The 25,470-nt window shown below is 41.0% G+C and overlaps 1 protein-coding gene across 1 annotated transcript in view; it reads right to left on the reverse strand.

The window, feature by feature from the left end:
* The window catches only part of RST1 (ARM repeat superfamily protein), a 94,265-nt gene that overhangs the window by 61,629 nt on the left and 7,166 nt on the right, over window positions 1-25,470 (reverse strand). The window contains exons 5-8 of the mRNA XM_088982878.1: window positions 11,550-11,794; window positions 10,760-10,940; window positions 10,482-10,669; window positions 10,171-10,271 (exon numbers count right to left, since the gene is read on the reverse strand). Coding sequence (XP_088839004.1) covers window positions 10,171-10,271; window positions 10,482-10,669; window positions 10,760-10,940; window positions 11,550-11,794 — 715 coding nt within the window. The remainder of the gene's footprint in view (window positions 1-10,170; window positions 10,272-10,481; window positions 10,670-10,759; window positions 10,941-11,549; window positions 11,795-25,470) is intronic.

Genomic DNA, 25,470 nt, shown 5'->3' on the forward strand with positions numbered 1-25,470 from the left:
GGAAGAGGGGGAAGGGAGATTAGCAGGGCTGCCGGAAGAGGAATAGAAGGGTTGCTAGAGGGGGGAGGGGAGTGGCAGGAGCAAAGCTTTACCTTGGAATGTAAGGGGATTGAGAGACGGGAAGAGGAGAGAGGTGGTAGAATCTTCTGAGTATTGCTGCAGGGAACAAAACTGGAACCTTTTGTTAGAGTAAGAAGGTGAAGCTGTTATGGAGTTGTATCCCATTTGCAATTTGTTGGAACATCTGTTAGGAGAGGAACAGAAGGACTTTCGAAGACATAGCTTGCAGCATGGACAAGATGGTTGCGGCTGTGGGCAGAACAGTGACAGAATGGGTATTGATTCTTCCAGAACTCAGTCAACTAGAAAAGGAGGAATTTGGAGATGGGTTAGGGGAGATCCTGGGTTATCAAATATGTAATGTGGAGCTTGTTATTTAGTCTGAAAGTTGGTCTTGTACTTGGATGATGACTTATCACCCTCATTTGTAACTTCTTTTCTTTTAATAAAATCTTTTTAATTACTTATTAAAAAATAGAATAAAGAGGTTTATTTTTTCTACTCTCTCATTTAAGCATTCTTTAGTTGCTAATTTCATATGAAATTGCACTACTAAATATTTATTTACTAGTGTTATTATTGAAAGTATTTTAAGTTAAAAATATTTAATATACCATTATCCTTTAGACATGATGGTCCGCCATATTTTGAAAGGAAAGTCTTTTCTTTTTCTGAGAGAAGGTGAAGTTAATGTTCTTAATAAAGAGAATTGCTATTTTTTTTTCAATTGATATGCATGCTGATGGTATATAAAACTAGGGAACTGACCTAAAATTTAATTTGTTGCTTTATAAAATTCTTATTGCATAAGGCAATGCCTAGGCACCTGCCATTCCACTCCGCCTAGAATCATATAGATGCCTTGACAACTTTGATTATAAATATAATGGTAACTAACACAAAGTGCAATTTAACAACAAATTATGAGTTTATGACTTAGCAAAAAAGTTTCTAGTATGCCTGACACATTTTTCCTACAAATTATAACAGGACCTTTTTACACAAATGCATGCAAACATATGAAGTCCTTGATGCAAAACAAACAAAGCATTATGATGGGCCCACTGAAAGACAACCATTGTGCACTTTGGTTTTTTTTGTCCTTTTTTATAATAAAGGGAAATTTTCATTAAAGAAAAGAAAAGAGGAACACAAGGTGACAAGGTATCACCCAGAATGAAGGAAACCCCTTTCTACAACAAAATTAATGATTGACCTCCCCCAGCCCAATTGCTAACCTTTTTGATGTCTTTCAACACTATTTCTCCAACAATCACTTACAAACACCCAAAAGATTTGACCTATCAACCCTCCCAACTCCTTTCGTCCCTTCATACCTCTTCAAAGTTCAAACACCTCTTCCACTTCCAAACCCTCCCCACTTACTTGGAAACCTCTCTCAACTCCAGTTCCATAAAAGCATTTTTCGTAAACTCCTTCCCACCCAAAAAAAAGAAAAAAAAAAACAAACTCATTGTCTTGATAATTTCAACTTCAAATTGACAGTTTTTTTCTAATTCAAACTCTTTCTCAACTGACATGACTTGATCACAAATGATTTGCCCCTTCCACTTGTTCCTCTGATTCTCCCGAACTACAGTCATCATCCTCCCCCCTGACTAACCTGCCTTTGTCCCATTTTTTCCATGTTCTCCGATGAATTTTCCTAAACTGGTCTTTGTTGATCCCTGTTTTCCACCATCCTTTTGATTTTTTGCTTTAATTTTCACCCTCTTCCTCTTATAAATCCTTTTGAACTTATTGTTGGGTCCTGCTCCAATGAATCCTTCCTTCAGCCGCAAGAAGACTTTGGTCACATCCACCTTGGAAGTTATTAGCTCCCTTTGGTTTCTTCGAAGTCAAGTGCTCTGCATTTTCATCATCTTTAAAAGAATTTTTCCCCCATCCATCACAAATCCTTACCTTACCCACCACCACAACTGCAGTAGGCCCTCCAGAGTCTCTTTCAACTTCTTCCTCCTTATCTTCTACACTATTTGATTTATTAACATTATCATCATCACTTTAACCAGTCTCTATCTCAGAACTCTCAGCTTGGTTGGGTATTGTTAGAGTGAGCCGAATAGGGGTAGTTTAGTAATCTCATTTCAGTTAAGTACTTTGCTTATGTGGCTGTTTTATTAGAGTACTCTGCCCCACACTTAAGTGAGGGCAGTTTAGTCTTTGTAAGTGTAATTAGAACCTAATAAACATTAGGGGGTCGACTGAATGGGAGACTAATTAGTTTCGACTAAACCCTCCTGTTCTCTCTCTCTTGTCTTCTTCCTCGTCTTCTTCTTCCTTCTTCACTGGTTCGGGTTACTGTAGCTTCTCCAAAACATGGTATCAGAGCGAGGTTTCTGACCTGCTTCTGCTTGTAAAGCATCTCAGCTGTGTTTGTGACACCTTCTTCTTCGTTTCTGGTTAGTTAATGGAGAGAGCTGGTTCGCCCTGGGTCTGAGACATCACAGCTTGTTGCTCTCTGCTGCGCACAGTCTTCTTCATCAAGGAAGGTGATTTCAGCATTGAATGGTTGGCTGATACTCTCAAAGGAAGGTTGGTTATTTAGTCCTTTTGTGTTGCTGGTATTTCTGGGTAGGATCCCTTTGAGAATCAGTTAGTACTGATTAGAACCTAGAGAACTAGGTTCATTGTTGCCCTAGAAAGGGCTGTGTGTGCAGTAGCCGAATGGTGTAGGGCTGCTGTGAGTTGTTGAGTGGTGTTAGGGCTGTTGTAGGTGGCCAAGTGGTGTAAGGTGGAATGCAGTGACCTTGCCAAGCTCCTTGTGGTTCTGTAATGCCCTCTTAAGTGTGTTAAACAAGTCTGAACTGGGTGTAGCAGTTTGACTGTGTTGTGGTGCTTGTGATGAACAATTTTTTTTATTGAGTGGTTGTAAGAGGGCCTACTGTTGTGTTGTGGTGCTTGTGATGCTTATGTGGGTCGTAGGTGTGTGAAGTCAGCAGTAGTGTGAAGAAGAACAAGTGTGTGCTCCCACTGTTGTGTTTAGGGGCTGTGATAGGTGCTGAAGTATCAAACTGTGAACAACATCAATCAGCTTGTAGCTGACAAGTAAGGTTAGAGGCAACTGTGAAAGAGTACAATGGCAGCAATAGGAGATGGCTACAATGATCAGAAACCTAGTGTGGTAAATTCCTCCGACTACCTAGGGGTACAAATGACCTCAACTAAGCTGAATGGGGAGAACTATGTTCCATGGGCTAAATCAGTGGAAGTGTTTCTCAAGGCAAAGAAGAAAGTAAAGCATGTAAGAGATGAGAAGCCACTGGAGGACTCTCCAGGGTTTGATGATTGGGAACAAGAAGATGCTCAAATCATGACTTGGCTGTGGAATAGTATGGAACCCAAAATTAGTGCCAACTTCATGTTCTTTGATACGGCTAAGGATATATGGGAGCATGTTAAGAAGCTATATTCTGGACAAGATAACACAACAAGAGTGTATCAGCTTTATCACGAGTATTTTGATTTACAACAAAGAACCAAAACACTAGAAGAGTACTATGCCTGCATGAAGAATATAAGGAATGAACTCAATGTCTATCACTCCCTTACTCCAGATATTAAAGTTCAGCAATAGCAAAGGGAGCAACTAGATGTTACAAGATTTTTAGTGGGGCTGAAGTCGGAATATGAACAAGTTAGAGCCCAAATATTGGGGGGCTCTACTCTTCCTACACTTGAGGAAGTATTCTCAAGGCTTCGTAGAATTTCTTTGGGACAGACAGAGAACTCCACACAGTCTGATAGATCAGCACTTGTGACAGCTAGAGGGGTTGGACATAGTACAAGAGGGGGAGGTCATGCTCCCCGAGGAGGCAGTGGCAGTTCCATGATTAGTCGGGGTGGTCGTGACTCAAGGGGAGGTCATGGCAGAGGGAAGAATAACTCTACAAGGAAATGTACTCATTGTGGTAGAGAGGGACACACAGTGAATTTCTGTTATGATCTACATGGCCCTCCCTCTAAATGGGCTAATCATGCTATAGTAGGTGAGGTTGATATCAGTGACAGTAAACTGGCAGACCGAACTCCTCCCACATCTACATCTACCTCTGGGAGGGAGATGGTGAGCGTACCGCGTGATGAGTATGAACGGTTCCTTCAAACTACTTCACAGCATACCACTGCCACACTTGCCCAATCAGGTATTGCTTGCATGTCATCTAAAACCTCTCCCTGGATTATTGACTCTGAAGCCTCAGATCATATGACTGGACTCCAGGTGTGTTCTCTTCTCTTTTTGAAACCTCCACATCACAAACTGTTACACTTGCCAATGGGTCATCATCCCCCATATGTGGTGTTGGTAATGTTGACATGGCTTCTGTGCCCTTATCATCTGTTTTATATGTCCCTAAGTTTCCATTCAATCTTATGCTTGTTAGTAAAATAACAAACCTCTTAACTGTTCTGTTACCTTCCACTTGTGTTTTTCAGGATCTCAAGACGGGGAAGAAGATTGGTGGGGGGCATGAAGCTGGTGGATTATATTATCTTGACGGTGGTGGATCTTCAATTGCTCTTCAGACTTCACTTACTCCTCTACAATGGCATTGCCGACTAGGACATCCATCTCTCAAGGCTCTCAAGATTTTGGTCCCGTCATTGAGTCATTTATCAGTTTTGCAGTGAGTCATGTCAGTTTGGTAAACATCGTCATGTGTCCTTCAGTCCAAGAGTTGAGAGTCGTATGTTGAGTCCTTTTTCTTTGGTTCATTCAGATGTTTGGGGTCCAATCAAAATAGAGTCTTATAATGGGTACAAGTATTTTGTCTCCTTTATTGATGATTGTTCAAGAATGACATGGATTTACTTAAAGAAAGAAAAAAGTGAATTGTTTTCTATTTTTCAAAAATTCCATGCTGAAATACGCACACAATTTGGTGTTCCAATCAAAATTCTCCGTTCAGATAATGGTCGTGAATACTTTCTTACTTCATTTCAACAATATTTAAAACAGCATGGCATTATTCATCAAACATCATGTGCATTCACCCCTCAACAAAATGGGGTAGCTGAACGAAAGAACCGTCAGCTTCTTGAAACTGCTCGGTCTATTCTTCACCACATGAATGTTCCTAAACGTTTTTGGAGTGATGCTGTACTCACTGCATGTTTTCTCATTAATCGGATGCCCTCCTTCATCCTTCATGGTCGGTCCCCCTTCTCTATCTTGTTTCCCACTTTATCTCCATTCCCATTAATTCCTCGTGTCTTTGTTTGTGTGTGCTTTGTCCACAATCTGAGCCCTGGAATAGACAAGCTAGATGCATGCTCAATTAAATGTGTCTTCCTTGGCTACTCACGGACTCAAAAAAGGTACAAGTGTTATAATCCCATTACCCGGAAGTGCTATGTCTGCCCTGATGTCACCTTTTTTGAGTCAGTCCCCTTCTTCTCAAGTCCTAAAGCGCCTTCGTCTCCACCCGTCCTTCCTCTTCCTCTTCCTATCAGTGATCCAGTTCCAGATGTTGTTGTTGGAGTAGACTCATCACTTCATCCCGTGCAGATCACCACCGAACGTCCACCAATCCGGCAAGTGTATACACGTCGAACGACACCAGCCCCTCCTCCAGCTTCTACCTCATCTGCGGATCCTCTCATGGCTCCTATTGTTTAACCTTCAGACATTGACCTACCCATTACCTTACGGAAAGGTAAACGCAGTTCCACCCTCCATCCCATTTCCAATTTTGTTTCATTATCTCGTCTTTCTACCTCACATCGTCAGTTTGTTTCCCTTTTATCCTCTATTTCCATACCTAACAATGTTCAAGAAGCTCTCAGTTCACCTGATTGACGACGGGCAATGGAGGAGGAACTTTCTGCTCTTCAACATACTCAAACATGGGAACTTACTACTCTCCCACCTAGTAAGCATGCTGTGGGCTGTAAATGGGTGTATACCGTGAAATACTTGCCAGATGGTAGTGTGGAGCGTCTGAAGGCCAGACTTGTTGCTAAAGGTTACTCACAGTTGTATGGAGTGGACTACATGGAGACATTCTCTCCGGTGGCTAAGATTGGTTCTGTTCGTGTACTAATTTCCCTGGCAGTTATGTATGATTGGCCTATGTTTTAGCTTGATATAAAAAATGCCTTTCCCCATGGTGATCTTGTGGAGGAGGTATATATGGAGCAACCACCTGGGTTTGTTGCTCAGGGGGAGGATGGTAAGGTAGATTGAATAAGGCAATTTATGGGTTGGAACAATCGCCGCATGCTTGGTTTGGGAAGTTCAGTGAAGTGGTGAAGAGTTTTGGAATGAAGCAGTGCCAAGTAGATCACTCAGTGTTCAGCTATGACTCAAAAGTTGGGAAGATTCTATTAGTGGTCTATGTGGATGACATTGTCATTACTGGCAATGATAAATTGGGGGTTGGCAAATTAAAGGTATTTCTGCAAAATCATTTCCAAACAAAAGATCTTGGAACATTGAAGTATTTCTTGGGAATAGAGGTTGGCAGGTCAAAACAAGGTGTAAATATGTGCCAAAGAAAACATGTTCTTGATCTATTGGAAGAAACAGGACTGTTAGGTGCAAAACCGACTGAGACCCCTATGGAACCAAATGTTAAGTTGAGCAGTGATACAGGAGAAGTATTTGAAGATCCTGAAAAGTATAGACGACTAGTGAGGAAGCTGAACTATCTGACTATCACGAGACCCGACATATCCTTGCAGTCAGTGTGGTGAGCCAATTCATGCAGAACCCTCGTATACCTCACCGGGATGCAATTCTTAGAATTTTGAGGTATCTGAAAGGAGCCCCAGGCCGTGGACTATTGTATAAACCAGGAGGAAAACTTGAAGTAGTGGGGTATACAGGTGCAGACTTGGCAGGCTCATTGAATGATAGAATATCTACTACAGGCTATTGCACATTTCTTGGAGAAAATCTTGTGACATGGAAGAGTAAAAAGCAGACGGTTGTGGCCAGAAGTAGTGCTGAAGCTAAGTATAGGGCCATGGCACATACTACCTATGAGTTAGTGTGGTTGAGGAATCTTCTACAAGAAATTGGGTTTCACATGGATAAACCTATGAGACTGTATTGTGACAACCAAGCTGCACTCCATATCTCATCCAATCCTGTATTTCATGAGAGAACAAAGCACATAGAGGTTGATTGCCACTTTGTGAGGGAGAAGGTCCTTGCTGGAGAAATAAACACAGAACATGTGGGCTCGAATGATCAATGGGCAGATTTGTTTACAAAAGCTCTAAACTCAAGGAAAGTGAACTATTTATGTAACAAGCTGGGATTACATGACATATTCTCCAGCTTGAGGGGGAGTGTTAGAGTGAGCCGAATAGGGGTAGTTTAGTAATTTCATGTCAGTTAAGTACTTTGCTTATGTGGTTATTTTATTAGAGTACTCTGCCCCACACTTAAGTGAGGGCAGTTTAGTCTTTGTAAGTGTAATTAGAACCTAATAAACATTAGGGGGTCGACTGAATGGGAGACTAATTAGTTTCGACTAAACCCTCCTGTTCTCTCTTTCTATTGTCTTCTTCCTCATCTTCTTCTTCCTTCTTCACTGGTTCGGGTTACTGTAGCTACTTCAAAACAGGTATTAAGACATTCCATCTCCAAACTTTTTCTTACCCAAACACATGGGATATCAACATCAATCTCTGTTACAAACATATTTACTTAATTCAACCTGTATGCCCTCTCATTCATCTCCTTTTTCTCTAAATGACTCAACCTCGAACTCACCTGTTGAAGACAGCAACACCATGGGAAGTTTCCCATTCAATCTACTTCAAAGACTTGCTTCACCCATTTTATTGCCTTGGAAGTCTCTATACCCTTGCATGCAGCAATCCTTCTCAATGCACCTAAGCTTAGAGGGATCTCTCTAGTTGGCAAGAGAGAAACCACCACCCCTAGCAACTTTTTGTCCCATTTTTACCATTATTGGCTTTCAGTTTTCATGATAAATAAACTTGCTCTTCATTCCTTACAATAACAGTTCAAATCCTGATTTTTTTTTCTTTTTTTGTTTTTGAGGATGGAGGTACAAACATATATTTTGTATATTCACATTGATCCCATTGAAAGGGTTAGGATCCATCATATGCATGGTCGAACCATGCTAAATGGCTATCAACTCTAAAACCAGCATCCACTAAAGATGGCGCATTGTATAGGTGAAGTTGATTCAACAACACAATTTTCAGCAAAACTGCAACTCAACTACTTGGACCGAACTAGGATGGTGAGCTTGAAAAAAATAAAAAAAAAAACTGATCTCTATAAGTCCTTGAAAGCCTAGGTCGTGATAGGGTTTCTTAGAAGACAAAAAAGAAGAGAGAACAAGAGAGTGTGGTCTTCCACTCTAGTTTGCCCTCTTCTTCTTTTATCTCTTTATAGAGCACTCTCCTAATCAAATTAGGAGATTATCCAAATTTAATTTGGATTTGGACTCTATTAAGAGATAAGCCCTATCCTCTTAAGAGGATGGGTGCTCCATACCCATTTCCAAACCCATATTAGACCCAGAGCACATGCATGTGACAACTTACTTAATCTTATTAATTATAGGCCTTAGGCTCATTTCTTTCAAGGACTCATGACCCAAGATGTTGCATGGCCAACTTAGGCCTGATTTGTATGGCGTGAAACCCCACAATGACTTCAAATAAGTCCACATGGGTTCAAACCAGCCTCTATGAAAAGGTTTAACCGAATTTACTGCTAAACGCAATGAACCCCTGAGCACATCACTATGGGCTCAATATGGGCCCAACATTTACACCTAAATGATCCTTAAATCTAGTCATCCTATGAAAATCTAAGGATAATGAACTTAAATAAGATAAAGCTCATCAGGTAATCAGCCTTGTAATGGTCTCTTACACTTAATCTCCCAGCCCATAATGATCACAACACTGTCCAACAGGAAAAGACCTCTCCCTTGACTGCAAGGTACAGTGTCACACTCTCTACTCGAATGGATCTCGGGAATTAAAACCCTTTGCAAACATTTTCATAAAACATTAATATATGTATATTAGTGTGTGTATATATATATATATATATATGTATATCATAAATATATTTTGCAAAATCAGATTTCAAAACACTGGTGAAATTCACTGTCAGTAGTTTAAGTTTCCATCAGAGAAAATGTAAGCCCTATCATTCACTTTGTCCGACAAAGAGGTTGATCCCATCACTATGATCACCCGCTTAGATGAATTCTTAGACTGCCCCAACATACCCAGGTTTTGACCCTTAATGGATCACATTGATTGGCATATCAAAGACAACCAAATCCAACACCTATTATAATACCATAATCAAGTCTAGGGGTTATGTGTAATTTTCCAATTTTGCCCATCAATCTCCAAGGTTCAAGGCATAACTGGAAAATGGTTTATGTTCAATGTTTCATCCAAACACACACCGCATGTGCTTTGTGTCTAACCCTAGCAACTGAAACAAGTTGCCCCAACTTCTTTTGTAGCATATCAGTGTCAGCCTTGGCAAGATAAACTCCTCAAATTTATCCAATGGCTAAGAACATTCTAAACTAACACGAGTCTCCTAAGTGTCCAGTTTAAGAGGTAATTTCACAAAAACATACCAATATCAACATGAAACATAATGTATTTTTATTCATTTACAATAAATGTATCTATACATCAATCTGATTAGAGCTAAGGGCATACATTGTCTAACAGATCCTCTCATGTTACCACCCTTTTTGTATTAATACAATTTAATAGTTACTTTCTTCAAAAGTTTATGTTCATAAGCTAAAGTGGTGTTTCAATAATACACAGAACACTATTCCATAACTCACAATCCATGGGTTATCTTATATTCTTTGAATTAAAAAAAAAATCATTTACTTGATCAAAAGATTTAAATAAACAAGTTAAATATATACCACTCAACAAGGATATCTGAGAAGAATTAGAAGACATCAAAAGCCAATGTTATGAATGCTTGAGGGCAAAAGGATCATAAATCAACAAGTTGTATGGTAGCATGCATGGCATCCAGATGATTGCCAGCATTCATCAGCATAGGAAAGGAACATAAACCATAGACATAATATATGGTAGAGAACTTACGGTCTAGCATCCTTCTGAAGCATTGGTAAAAGAGTTTGAATAACGAGAGGTATCATCATAGAATGTGAAGCAAGTGATGGAAGCATCCCAAGAAGTTTTAGCTACATCCAATGTTGGAAGATACTAAGTTGATGTTAAAAATGACGAAATGACAAGCTAAAAAAGAACATAAAAACATTAATCTTGCACCATGCAATGACAAATGAAGTGGCAAGCATATATCCTGCCTTTTGTTTTGGTCTTTATTCTTTACATTTTGGAATTATAAGTGATAATTTTCAATCATTTGTCAAGAAAAGAAAGAAACTTACAGACATTGAATGGAAGTTGCTCTTATTATTGCAGAAAACTTTATTATAAAAGAGAATCGCAAGTAGTAGTGATACACTCAATTTAGGCTCCATAACACCAAGAGCAGCCAAAGAATCTATAGCAGCATTCCCCAATGAATGATGGATCACTAGAACAGAAACAATTGAACCAAGTACCAGAGGCATCTCTACAAGGAGAAAAAATCAGTCATGAAATAAAATTAAGGGAATAAACTTTTAAGCAAAAGCTAGCCTAATATTGCATAATGTCAACTAACCTGTTAAAATATTTTCTTCAGTCTGAGAATTCAATGGGGATTTTTGTCTTTCAACAGTCAATAGAGAGTATTCTCTTAACTGAGAAAGCCAAGATTTTGGTTGACTATCTACCACTTTAATATTGGTTTTAGCGATGGAAGCAAAACTCAAGAAGTAAGAACTGGATAGTGAAGGTTGATCCTGAAAGTAGAGAAAAGAATAAAAATAGTCAAATATCGTGTCCCTACTAGTTCAACATGTTTCCTGGCTTAAATATGCCATAAGAATGCTAGGCTTCTTGTGCCATAACTTGTCTGAACCACTATGGTTTCTTTACCATGTTGTCAATTTCTAATTGAATTTGTCTATGACAACTTGTCAAGCCTCCAAAAGTTCATAAATCTTTGGTTGCCACCTAGTGGTAGGCCTATGTAACTCAAAGGCCACTCCAATACTGAAAAGCCCAAAAGACCTGCAAATCTCTTCCCCTTTGTTCATGCTAATACCCACTATACAACTCTTCCCCAAATTGGTTCTCAAATTTGATGCACCCAAAGCACTTAATTAGGAGCTAGAGGTTATACACTCGAGCTCCTAATGGCATAATGTCATATGCAAATCATAAATGAGTGATAAGATGAATACTGATGAGATGGATTAAGCAAATGGTTAACCATTATAAATGCATCATGATAAGCATTGATGAAAATGCCCAGGTTAACCTGTAAAAGTCAAATGACTTGAACAAATGCCATATAAATCTAGTTTAACCAGTTGACAGATTTTACTGAGTACTGAAAGAAAATAAACCTGGAACCACAGACGCTGCAACAGCCTATAAATAATGGTTTCCAGTTTGCTAGTAGATTTAGATTCTATATTGGTAATTGGTTGCTTCCTTGGCATGGCCAGCAAGTCTACTAAGAACTTTTCCAGCAAGAAAAGAAAGTCAGTGGCTGCAACTCTAACAGATTTAGAAGGAGATGAGGCCAGGTTGATTAGAGGAAAAATAAATAGAAGCTCTTCAGTAAGACCACTTTCTCCCACAAGATGTTCTGAACAAGCAAAAATCATATCAGATTTTTTTCAGCATATTACAGTGAAGAAGAAACCATCAGAAGAAGATGCAAAGTAAAACTAAACTCAGATGAAATTGAAATCACAGTATTATGAAAATGAATGTAGATGAACAGTGATATCAGTACACATTCATTCAAGAAGCAAGGCATGAAACGCCAGGAACAGGGTTAGAGTCACACAGAGATATAGGTACAGAGCTTAACTTAGCTACCATAATAACAGATAGAAAAGTTATAGTTTATTATGTTAGTATTATAAGAAAACCAACATAATACATTTACTCCAATAGCATGATAACACCAAACCAAAGTATCCATGTTACGACATCCCAATTTCACTCATATAAAAACCCACCGATTTGAGGAGAGGAGAAGAGGAGATGGGAGAGTTTGTGGAGGTAGGCCGCTGGAGAAAAGCCTTGAAGATTGAAACTAAGGAGCTGCTTTTTGAGGAGCTGAGATTAAATGGTAAGCTGAGCTTGAAGATCAGGGAAGCAAAGAGAGGGATGGTGCTGTTAGACGGGTTGAGGGTAATAGAAGGGTTCAAGGAGTTTGTAGAAGGTGCAAGTAACAAAGGCAAACAAAGTTGTTGGAAAGAGTTTCTCTCAGAAACTGGAAGAAGATTTGTTGTAGAATGTAAGAGAAACCTTAAAGGTTATTTTATATCTTTGACAGAATTCTTTGGCAAGGGAAGAAAGCAGATGGTCTGCCTACCAGAAGGAAGGAAGAGTCAGGGCTGGAAGGCAGTCCATGGGGTCTTATGTGAACTGCTGCAACACTTGGGTGCTAAAAGAGAAGAAACAGTAAAAAGGAAGATAAGCACTTCTACTAGTCTGATGAGAAATAATAAGCAAGAGACTCTATTAGTGACAGCTGGGGCAGGCAAATACAGAATGGGAGTAAACATACAGAGAGGAGATTGGGAAAGTAAGCTGATAGTTAAAGCTTCAGCTCATATACTAGACTGGAGGAAAGTTGCAGATCTATTAATAGCAAGTTTAAAGTTGAAGAGTACGTTTATTTTAACACCCTTTGAGAAGGATAAGGCTGTGCTGGATCTGCTGGAGAATAGAGTAGAAGTTAAGGCATTAAATATCCAAGCTGCTCTTGGAAGCTTCACAGTATCAAGATGGTGTCCGGGATCAAACTCCAAAGATTTCTTTGTTGAAGATGGAGTGATGGTACGTCTCTTAGGCCTTCCCTTTAACTTGTGGAAGCAGGAAGTTGCTGAAGCCATTGCTTTGATGTGTGGAGGATCTTTAGGAGGTGCCTTTTGGGGAGACCTTTGTTCAGCCTCCATTTTATTGAATGGTGTAAAACCTGAGGAGATTCCTCGAAAGATTGAAGTGCTAGTTGAAGGGCTTTGCTATTCAGTGTGGTTGGCTTCATCCTTTGAATCGGTGCTCTGGAAGGAGGCTCGTAGGGAGGGAGATGAGAAGGTTGAAGAAGAAGTACTGCGTGGCAAGAAGGGATTGGTTGATTCAAACAAGAAAAGATCTTTCACAAAAATGGAAAAACGAAGATTGGAGAAACAAAAGGGTAGCATTCAGGGGGTGGGTTTTATGCGTGTGGGAGCAGTGAACAGTTTGGAGGGTGGTAGGTCCTTTGCACAGGTTGTAACCGGCGCCAACTTGACCTGTTTGAACAAGGAAAAGGAGTCGGTCCAAGGAAGAACTGGATCTAGACCGGATAAAACCAAACCGAGTGCATGTGACTCTTTTAAAAGTCACATGAGGTCACAGTGGCTTAAAAATGGGCCAAAGCCAAAGCCCATTCGAAACGTCATGGGTGCGATTAAAGGCCCATTTGGGTCAGCGGGCCCGATCCAGTGGTTTAAGAAGGCGCGTGAGCCTTTAGTAACTCACGTGACTGGGGACACAACTAAGATAGACGATGCTAATGGTCTATCATCGTCCCCAGTCGCGAGACAAGGGGGGGAACGCATGCAGTGCCGGAAAACAAAGAAGAAACTCGACTTGCAGTGGGTTTCCCGACGAAGCCAAGTTACGCTAAGCGAAGACCTGAAGAGAAGGAAGATAAGGATGAAGGTTGGGCGTAGTGCAGTGAAGGTGATGAAGACTCAGAGGACAGTTCGGTTGATGGTACTAGCTTGGGTAGTGCAAACAACGAAGGCAGCTGCGCTGGAGGTGACGTGGATGGGTGGAATATTGTAAGTTTATTTCAGGGTGATGAAGGTAAGCGGTACAACCTATTCCCAAGACCACATAGTGTGCAAGGAGGTTCAGAAGGGGCAGATCGGGAGAACCGGAAGCAGAGTAGAAACACACCATCAAGGGGTGAACCAGGGGTAGAGTGGAAAGATCACCAGGGTGACCAAAGGACAGAAGTACTTCCCAACCAACTCAGGGAGATAAATATTTACCAACCTCTGGAACAAGAGAGGGAGGCAGGGAGCAGTCCTTTTCCAGCTTGTCCATCAGTCCCAGGTAACCAAGTGATTTCGGTTTGTGCTACTAATGTGTCTCCAGTGTCTTTGGTTCCAGATTTCGTTCCTGCTCCATGTCCTGTAGCCCATGAATATGTAGCCGAGCCAGCAGACGGGCTCTCCGAGGAGGGAGAGACCGGAAGGAAGGAGGTGGGAAGGTGCCGGAAGGAAGGTTTAGGAGTGAAAAAGTATGGGAAATTATTGAAAGAGTGCTTAAAGAAGTGGAAGGAGAGCTGATCTAGAGAGGGGAAGGGGAGGTAGGAAGAGGGGAGGGGTTAGTGGAGAGGAGGGAAAGGAATGAGGGTAGAGATGGAGAGGACTATGGGGAGAGAGCAGGGTTGGAAGGAGGTAATAGGAAAGGGAGGGTGGATGGAGAAGAAAGAGTAGAGGTGGGACCAGAGGAGAGGAAGAAGGGGCAGGTGGATAGAAATGGAGGGGATCTTGTAGGAAGGGTAGGGCTGGTGGACTCGGTGAGAGAAAACATGATAGCAGAATTTGTAGGGAAGCTAGGTTGCAGGTTGAAAGATCTGAATGTACTGAAAGAAAACTTACAGAAGAGGAAGGAGAAGATCAAAATAAAGAAGAGGAGATTGAGTGAAGTAGAGAGATTGAAGAGAGATGTAGAAGGTGATAAGAGGCTCGGGGTATAGGGAGACAAGAGGAAAGGGGAAAGTAGTGGTAAGTGGCAAGGGGTTCACCAAGAAGCGGAATGAAGATTCTTAGTTGGAATGTGAGGGGAATTGGGAGTGCAAGGAGTGTATGGAAAGCCAGGGGAATTAGCTAGGTGGCTGCTCCCTCATGGGGTGCTTCCAGGGGGATTGTAACAATGTGGAAGAAGGATGTGGTGGAAGGTCTGGAGGAGTTGATCGGAAAGTACTCGGTGTCTCTGAAGTTTAAGCAGCAAGAGGATGACTATACATGGGTGCTCACAAATGTTTACGGACCGAATGACTATAGAGAGAGAGAGAGAGGAGTTGTGGGAGGAATTAGCTGATGTTAGAGGGTTGTGGGATGGGCCTTGGTGCATGGGTGGGGATTTCAATGTGATCAGATTCTCGGAGGAGTCCAATAAGGTTAACCAGAGGGTGACAAAAAGCATGAGGAAGTTTAATAGTTTTGTGGATGCCTTTGAGCTTAAAGAGATTCCCCTAGCCCATAAGACGTTTACATGGTCAAACCTCCAATCTAGACCCATTTGCTCTAAACTGGATAGATTCCTGTTCTCTTTGGATTGGGAAGAACATTGGGGAACCTTGGCTTCTAGAGCTCTCCCAAGGGTGACCTCGGATCACTAACCCATAGTATTATGTAAGGAGGAAAGAAGGTGTGGAGGTCCTACCCCTTTAGATTTGAAAATATGTGGTTACTTCATCCAGGGTTTACTAGCAAAGTGAGGGAATGGTGGCATGACTGTAACCCACTGGTGGAATGGGAGGGGATGAGATTTCATAAGAAACTGCAATTCTTGAAAGCAAGAATCAAGGAGTGGAACTTGATGGAGTTTGAGAGGATAGAAGAAAGAAAGGCAGATTTGATGGATAAGATTGAAAGCCTTGACTCTAAAGAAGAAAGGGGAGAATTTGGAGAGGAAGACAATGATCTCAGGAGAGATTTGAGAAGACAGCTAGAGGATTGTCTACACAAGGAGGAAATTAGTTGGAGGCAAAAATCTAGATGCAAGTGGTTGCAAAAGGGAGACAGAAACACTAGGTATTTCCATTCTCTAGCAGATGGCAGGAGAAGGAAGAACTTTATTTCCAAATTGGTAGTAGATGGAGTCGAGTTAGTACAACAAGAGGAGATTGCCAGGGCCTGTGTGGAGCACTTCAAATCTATTCTAAGAAGGCCTGTGAGTAGAAGGGTGTGGGTAGAAGGTTTGGACTGGCCAGATGTAGGGGTGGAGAACAGGAGAAGGCTGGAAAGAAGCTTTACTCTAGAAGAGATCAAGGAGGCTGTGTTTTCTATGGATAGAACAAAAGCTCCAGGGTCGGATGGGTTCACAATGGCTTTTTATCAGAACTGTTGGGATATCTTGAAAGATGATCTCTTGCGGGTGTTTGAGGAGCTTTTCAGGAGAGGAATTGTCAATCCGGGTGTGAACTCTACATTTATAGTTTTAATTCCAAAAAAGAAAAATGCATCCCACCCAAAGGATTTTAGGCCAATTAGCCTGGTTAATAGTTTGTATAAGATCATTGCAAAAGTGTCGTCTATGAGGTTGAAGAAGGCATTGCCCGATATCATTGCACACTATCAAGTAGCCTTTGTGAGTGGAAGACAAATTACTGATTATATTTTAATTGCTAATAAGAGTGTGGAGAACTTTAAGAGGGATAAGAAGAAGGGAGTGGTTTGTAAGTTGGACTTGGAAAAGGCTTATGACTTGGTGGACTGGGATTTCTTGAGGAGAGTTTTGACTAAATTTGGGTTGGGGGCTAGATGGTGCAAGTGGATCATAGGTTGTGTCAGGAGTTGTCATTATTCAGTACTAGTGAATGGGACAATGGTAGATTTCTTTCCAGCCAGTAGGGGTATAAGACAAGGAGACCCCCTGTCTCCTTTCTTGTTCATTCTAATTGCGGAGGTTCTGGGGAAACTGATTCACAGAGCAGATGCTAGGGGGCTCATTAGAGACTGGAGAGTTGGGAGGGTGGAAACCCCCCTCACTCACCTACAGTTTGCTGATGACACGATTCTATTTTGTGAAAGCGATAATGTGAGCTTGATCAGGAACTTGAAGTTGGTGATACAACTGTTTGAGCAAATGTCTAACTTGAAGGTTAACCTTGGGAAAAGTTGTATAGTGGGAGTGAACCTGGAGGAGGGAGAGCTCAGGGAGAGTGTTGAAATGTTGGGGTGTGAAGTTTCGGGGTGGCCTTTGAACTACTTAGGGTTGCCATTAGGTGATAATCCCATGCGAGAGAGCTTTTGGAACCCAGTGGTGGAAAGGTTTGAAAAAAGACTGGTATCCTGGAAAAAGAACTACCTCTCTCTCGATGGGATAATTACACTAATTAAGGCCACGCTTGCTGACTTACCCATCTTTTTCCTATCGGTGTTTAAAATCCCAATGAAGGTCACTAACAGATTAGAGAAGTTTATGAGAGATTTCCTGTGGGATCCAGGAGAGGAGAAGAGGGATCACAGAGTTAGATGGGAGATAGTGTGTAGGAGCAAGTCTTGGTGGCATGGGGCTTGGGAGTATCAGGAGAAGGAATATGACTCTGTTGGGAAAGTGGTTGTGGAGGTTCCCTATGGAGAAGGAGAAGCTATGGGCTAAATTAGTGGCAAGTATACATGGGCTAGAGGACAATGGATGGGATGTTGGAATCAGAGCTAGGACCACAAGCAACTCTCCTTGGAAAGCCATTCATGACCTGCTACCAGTTTTCTGCCCTAATATCAGGTATGACTTGAATTCCGATAACTCCGTAAAATTTTGGGAACAAACCTGGGTGGGGAGTGACCCTTTAAAGGATCAATTTCCTTCTTTGTATGCTCTATCTTATTTGAAAAATGAGCCGATCTCATCTTTCATCACCCCGTCCTCTTCCACTTCTGGGATTGGGTGGAACTTGGGTTCAAGAAGGGATTTGAGGGACTCAGACCTTGATAGTATTTCCAGCCTTATTGCACTTCTTGATAACATTATCTTAGACCCCACTAGGGAGGACTCTAGAATTTGGACACCTACCCCCAATGGCATCTTCTCTTGTGCCTCGTTCTTCAAAGTCTTAAGTCAGTCCACCAGTCCTACCTTCCCCCCTTTCCTTGTTGGTGAGGTTTGGTGCAGAACAATACCTCCTAGGGTTGGTAGTTTTTGTTGGGAAGCCTATCTGAAAAAGAATTAACACCGGTGATTTACTCCAAAAGAAGAGACTCAATACTTGTTTGTCACCTCAGTGATGTGTTCTATGTAAAGCGGATGGAGAGACTGGTTTTCACCTACTAGTGTCTTGCCACTTTGCGAGGTCAATTTGGGATTGGGCTTCCTCCTTATTTGGACGTAGTTGGAATCCCCCATCAAACTTGCAGGGCCTTTTCTCCCCTACCTTTTTCAGGTGGCGAATAAAAAGGGGAAGGATAATGTGGAGAGGACTAAGGGCTGCAGTATGTTGGACATTGTGGGATGAAAGAAACTCCAAGATATTCTTAGAAACCCAAAGAGGAGTAGCAGATCTGAGGGCTATCATACATATTAGGGCGGTACAGTGGCTGAAATATTTGGAACTATTCACATATTACACTGTGGATGACATGTTGAGGAAGTGGGGTGAAATTGCAAATTGCACACAGACCAAATCAGTAATGAAAGTGGTTTGGACTCCCCCACCAAGTGGATTCTTGAAACTAAACTTTGATGGATGCAGTAGGGGAAATCCGGGGCAATCGGGGATTTGAGGTGTTTTTAGGGACGAAAATGGGGTCATCTCTGCCATGTTCTCAGGCCCAATTGGAGTGGGTGACTCCCTTAGAGCTGAGATCCTTGCAGTTATGGAAGGAGTCCGGAAAGCTAAGGAGTTGAACATCAAGAAACTCATAATTGAAGGGGATTCAGAGGTGGTGATAGGATGGCTGACTAAAGATCAAAATGGTTTATGGAAGTATAACAATGAGAGGAGGAAATTCATGTGGCTGGTGCGGGAGATGGAAGTTAAGACATGTTGGGTTAAAAGATCGGCTAATTCCCTAGCTGACGGTTTAGCTAAACAAGGGGCAGAAAGGGATTCACTGTTTTGGGTTAAGCTGTAACTTTAGTGTATTCTTTTCTCTTTTTCTTCTTTTTTCTTTCTTTTATGAGGCTCTTAGTGACTCTTGGAAGATAAGTGTGTTTGTCTTCCTCCTATAAATTTTCTACAGATGATTTAATGAAAGTGTTATTGATCCAAAAAAAAAATGATAACACCAAACCAGCACCACCACTAGAAAACCAAAAGACCCCATTCTTAAGGTAAAGGTAGCAGTCACAATGTTTTAAATTGTGACATGTGTACTTCAGAAGCCAAGGAACTTGTGTTGCCTGTTTTGCCATGTTATGCTTAAAAGCAAAGAAACAATTGTAGTTGCAACCAGCCTATCTCATCTGCCTCATGTTGCTTTTGGTCCAGGTAGGTAAGATGAAAGTTTCAATCTCCCATCAATCATTAGATCACAACCTATAGGCTTATTGAAAGAATCATGTTAAGTCATTTCTAATAACATCTTTGTGATACACTAATGCCTGTCTATGCTGGAAACTATTTTGCATCAGTAGATATCTATAATAGAGTAGGAGCTATCAATTCCCATTTATTGGCCAAAGGAAATGGTTGCAATGCTCAGATATTGATACAGGAAACAAGAATACAATTCCTCATTTCCTAAAACCCTGGACAAAGGTACAAGTAAGGATATCCCATTTAATATTACCTATATCATGCTTTTGTATCTAGTTCTTGAAACTAAATGTCATTCCTCAAGACTTTTAAGTCTTGACAAATCTAATTAAAATTCTAACATGTATAGATTAATATCATACTATAGTGTACAGAATTTTAACATATTTATAGTATAATTTGTTCTTTTTTAGCAATAACATCAGTTTTATTAATCTGAAAAGAAAGTGGTAAGTACAGACTGTTAAAACAGTTTAAGTTCATGAAAGATAAAAATTCTTATCTCTCCCCACAAAACCCCCAAATCCCTTACAAATGTGCCCAAAAACAATGAATCTCTCTCCGCCCCTTGCTTAGCTAATAAATCAGCTATGGCATTTGCACTCCGCTTGACCCACCCTGTCCTTCCATGTCTCTAGTTAACCATCTGAATTTCTTCCTTTCATTATTGTAAATCCACATTTTCGCTCCCTCATCCCGTAGCCAGTTGATCACCAATTTTGAGTCTCCCTCCACACTTAGTTTGTTGATGTGCAGAGCTTTCGCCCTTTGTATGCCTTCCATTACAGCCATGACTTCTGCCCTCAATGAGTCTCCTTCCCCTGCCGGCCCAAAATATAGTGCAATAATTCTGCCCCTTTCATCTCTAAATACACCTCCAATGCCAGAGGAACCTGGATTCCCTATGCTACTACCATCGAAATTTAATTTAATAAAGCCCCTGTCTGGTGGGCTCCAATGATGAATTGAGACAGCCTTAACAGAGGAAGAATCCGCCACTGCCCTCCAGTTCCTCAATATATCAGTTGTTGAAACACTAGAGAAATCTTTTAGGGACTTCAGCCAGTGCACCACTTTAATTTCAATTGTTTCAAAAACTTCTTCTTTACTTCTTGCTTTATCCAAGAAGATTCTTGGGTTCCACTCTTCCCAAATCGTCCACAATGTAGCAGCTCTTATACACCTCCTCATAGTTCTCCCTTTCTTTTTTGGCCATGAAAATGCAGTTACATCAAACATGCTTCATACATTCACAGGAGGGATCCACCTACACCCAAACAAAGAGAAGCACCATTCCCAAACCGAAGTAGTAAAAGAACAAGAGACAAATAAGTGATATAAACTCTCACCATCAGCCTTACATAAGACACACCAGTGAGGGGATAAACACATATTGGGCTGCTTTCTTTGAAGAAGATCAAGTGTGTTAACCTTTCCATGTACAACTTCCCAACAAAAAGCCACAATCCTTGGCAGGACAGGTCTGCGCCATACCTCTTTCACAGGAAAAGAAGGCAGAATACTAGGGGAGGGCTGTAACAAAATTTTGAGGAAAGAAGCACAAGAAAAGGAGCCAGAGGTTGTACAGGTCCAGATTCGACTATCAGGTTCAGATAGCTCAAGAAAAACTCCCTCCAACAGCTGTAATAGGTTAATTACACTCTGAAACACTGAATCTCTGATACCCCTTCGGAAGCCCAAATCCCAATTAACCCCATTATTTGAAGATAATTGAACACAGAATTTAGAAATTGGCTCATTTTTAAGGCTTGAGAGGGCATACAGTGAAGGAAATTGATCCTTTAGGGGGGAGGTGCCTATCCATATATATTCCCAAAATTTTATACCATTACCATTACAAAGATTGTACCTGATGTAGGGGATGAATGTAGGTAAAATTGCACTGATAGCCTTCCAAGGCGTCTTCCGGGTTACCCTAGGCAGTAGACCAGCATCCCATCTATTGTCCAAGAGCCCATGAATGCTCACTATCACCTTAGCCCACAATTTGTCCTTGTCCCTAGGCAATCTCCATAACCACTTCCCAAGTAATGCTAAGTTCCTTTTCTGTATATTGCCTAAACTCAACCTTCCTTCTTTTTTGTTCCTACACACAACCTCCCAACTTATCCTATTATATTTCTTTTCCTCCCTGGTTCCCACAAGAAATACCTCATCATATTCTCTAAGCTTTTGCAAACACTGACTGGAGCCTTGAAAACTGACAAATAGTAGACATGTAAGTTGGCTAGTGTTGAGCTTATCATTGTAATCCTGCCCCCTAATGACAAATACCCTTTCTTCCAACTAGCTAACTTTTTGGAGAATTTTCCTAAGACCGGATTCCAGAAACCAACTTCTTTTGGGTTAGCTCCAAGGGACACCCCTAGATAGGTCAAAGGCCACGATCCAACACTACAACCTAAAACCTCTGCACATTCTACCAATTCCCCTTCCCCCATATTTACCCCCACTACGCAACTTTTCTCAAAATTGATCCTAAGGTTTGACATCCTTTCAAAGAGCTGCACTGAAAGCTTCATGTTCCTTACCCATTCCAACTCAGTTCCTTCACAAAAAAGAATAGTGTCATCTGCAAACTGTAAATGGGTAATAGGCACACCCTCTCAACAACCCTCGCTGATCAGCCCTTAGGATAATTCTGCTTAGACAATCAGCTATAAGTGTGAAAAGAAAAGGGGAGAGAGGATCTCCTTGTCTTAACCCACGTTTAGCTGGAAAGAAATCCGCCACTATGCAATTAACTAAGATAAAGTAGTGACAAGATCTTAAACAACCCCAAATCCATTTGCACCATCTCTCACCAAACCCACATTGCCTTAAAACCTCAATTAAGAAAGTCCAATCAACTAAGTCATAGGCTTTTTCCAAGTCCAACTTGCAGATTAATCCTTTTTTATTTGATCTCTTCATCTCCTCAATACATTCATTCCCAATTAAGATTTGATCAGTGATTTGCCTATCTTGGACAAAAGCCCCTTGATTGAAAGTTACGAGGGAGGGGAGGACTTCCCGGATTCTTAGAGCCAAGACCTTAGCTAGAATTTTGTACAAGCTATACACCAAGCTGATGGATCTAAAGTCTTTTGGATGACTAGCTCCATGTCTTTTAGGAATCAAGGCAATAAATGTGGAGTTCGCACCTAGATTTATTATTCCCCTTTCAAAGAACTCATTGAAAGCCCCCATTGGATCCTCTTTTAGCACTTCCCAACAATCTTGATAGAAAGCCACTGTGAAACCATCTGACCCTGGTGCTTTGGCTCTATCCAAAGAAAACACCACCTTCTTGATCTCCTCCTCCTCAAAAGGTCTTTCCAACCAAAACTTTTGGTCTCCCGAAAGGCTAGACCAATCCAAACCATCAGCCCAGAAATTTTCATCTAACGGCCTTCTATAAATTGATTTAAAGTTTTCCACAAAACCCTTTGCAATTGCTCCCTGCTAAGATATGACCTCACCATCTATCTCCAACTTAGAGATAAAATTCTTTCTTCTTGCACTAGCCATAGCATGAAAATATTTTGTATTCCTATCTCCCTCTTGAAGCCATTGAACCCTCAATTTTTGTCTCAAACTAATCTCCTCCTTTAGAAAAATGTCTTCCAATTGTCTCTTGAGCAACCCCCTTAACACCTTATCTCCCTCTTCCAGTAGACCCCGAAATTCTCTGACATACACCTCTTTAATTCCAATATAATTTGTTATTTTTTGAAAGATAAATAAACCATTTTACGTACCAAAAAATGTACAGATATTTGTATTTCTTTTTCTTTTTTCCTTTTTTATCAGCAACAGCAAAAGAGAACTTAATTAATTAAAAAAGGCATCCCTACACTACTGATAGAGAAAAAAATGGGCAAGAAAAAAGACTGAGCCATAAAGCATGGGCCAGCAACCCATATTTGCAGACCACATGCAAGACAGCCCATGCGCTAGGCCCATTCCAGCAGTGATGGCCAGCTTAAGTGGGACACAGATTCTCTCAATCAAAGAATTGAGGCCCTTGCAGATTCTCAATCAAAGATTTGATTTGACATCATATGAATCAAAGATTGAGAAGATGTTTTAGAATTATCTCACCCCTTTTAGTTTTGATAGAGATTGAGTGAATGTTCTAGATTTTGTTTCTTTCCTTGTTTAGTTACACTAAAGGTTTTAAAACCACTGTTGACCCGAACCATCAGACTGTTTGGCCTGGAAACCAACTAGGATATAGGTTCCATTTTAGCCGCGAACCATTTTTTTCCCAAAAACCACTGAATTGGTCAGCAACCTGCTGACCTGAGCAGTCGAACCATCAACCCAGCCAACAGTTTTTTGAGCCAATTTTATTTTAATTATTTTTTATTTTTTATTTTTGTAAAAGCAAGGTACACCTTATAGGTGACAAGGAGTCATCACCCAACAAACAAAACTGGAAAAGAACAAAAAAAAAAAAAAGCAGATCACTAATCCAAGATACCAAAAAGAAAAACTTAAAAAAATCCAGTAACACCAACATTCCACTCCAAAGGTTTCTTTGCTGAGGCTACCAAATTCTGGAAGTACTAAAACCCATCCATTTAACTTCGAACTGATGAATGACCCTATATCTCCAGTGCTTTTCAATTTTCCTTCAAAAATTCATCTGATCCTTCCTTCCAAACCTTCCAGCACACTGCACAGAGGATGCAACTCCAAATAACATTTTGCTATAGCAATCCCGAGAACTCATGACCAACTACCAAAGATCACAGTATAAACTTTCCAAAGCCCCACATAGCCCCAGACACCCCTTCAACCCCTCCCCTTTCCATCTCCCCAACCCTTCTGGGCACATTGAAAACACCCCTGAACAGCCACAGATTGAACCCTGCATCATGAAACACCTCCATCTCCTCCACATCTGCTCCCTACCCCTGAATCCCAAATAGAGATTAATCCCCCTGACCTTCTGCTTCCAACACCACCCAACCCCAATTTCTTGAGACTCTGCTTTCACTTATAATCCTCCAATCAGCCTCCTCCAATTTTGATTCTTGTATCCTTAAAAATTCTATTTTTTGAGCTGCAACCATTCTATAACCACCTTAGAATCGCCTTCAACAAAAATCAGTTGTAGATTCAATTCCTTCGCTTTCCTTAATCCTTCCAATACTGCCACGATTTCAGTTCTAAGAGAATCACCACCCTAATAGGTCCAGAATACAGCACAATAATTTTCCCTTCTTCATCTCTGAAGGTTCCTCCAATACCTGAAAGTCCCAGATTACCTTCACTGCTCCCATCAAAGTTCAATTTGATAAATTCAGGAGCTGGTGTAGACCAAAGGGGGTTGGTTTTCATTTGGACTGGAGATGAATTAGCCACTTCCTTCCAATTTCTAATCAATACATCTGTAGATATATCTTTAAATAGCTCTAATGATTTTACCCACTGCACTCTGATAGTTACACCCTCAATTATTGCATCTTTACTTCTTTCCTTTTCAGTAAAAGTCCGTGAGTTCCTTACTTCCCAGATCATCTAGCAAATAGCAGCTCATACACATCCCCACATTATTCTACTCTTCTCTGACCACCTAACAGAGGAAGAAGCAAACAAACCTTGTATACTTGGAAGGGGAGTTCACCTGCAACCAAACAAAGAAAACAACCAATCCCAAATAGCAGAATGTGTTTCATCAATCTCAACCACTTTCTCCAGATCATCTCTTTGCTACATCAAGTGTGTTTCATCAATCTCAATACCTTCCTGCTCCTCTTCGCCTTTGTCTTCCAGAGGCCCAGTTCTGTATTTTCATCTCCTCTGATAGACCTGCTCTCTTCCTGTTTCCTTTGCCTTAGCACTTCCCCTTCTTACTCCTCCTCCCTCCCGTCCTTTTCATTCTCCACCCCCACTTCTACCTGTACCCCAGAATCCCTGATGCAATGCTTTCTTCCTTACTCCCTTCTCCCTTGTTCCTTTCTAAACCTTCCCCCTGCTATCTCTTCTCCTGCTGAATTCCCTTCACTCTCTCTTCAACCCTACCTGCTCCTTTCCCACCC

This window comes from Nelumbo lutea, chromosome 4, assembly GCF_056320005.1.
Source record: "Nelumbo lutea isolate HS-2025 chromosome 4, American lotus-T2T, whole genome shotgun sequence".
NCBI lineage: Eukaryota > Viridiplantae > Streptophyta > Magnoliopsida > Proteales > Nelumbonaceae > Nelumbo > Nelumbo lutea.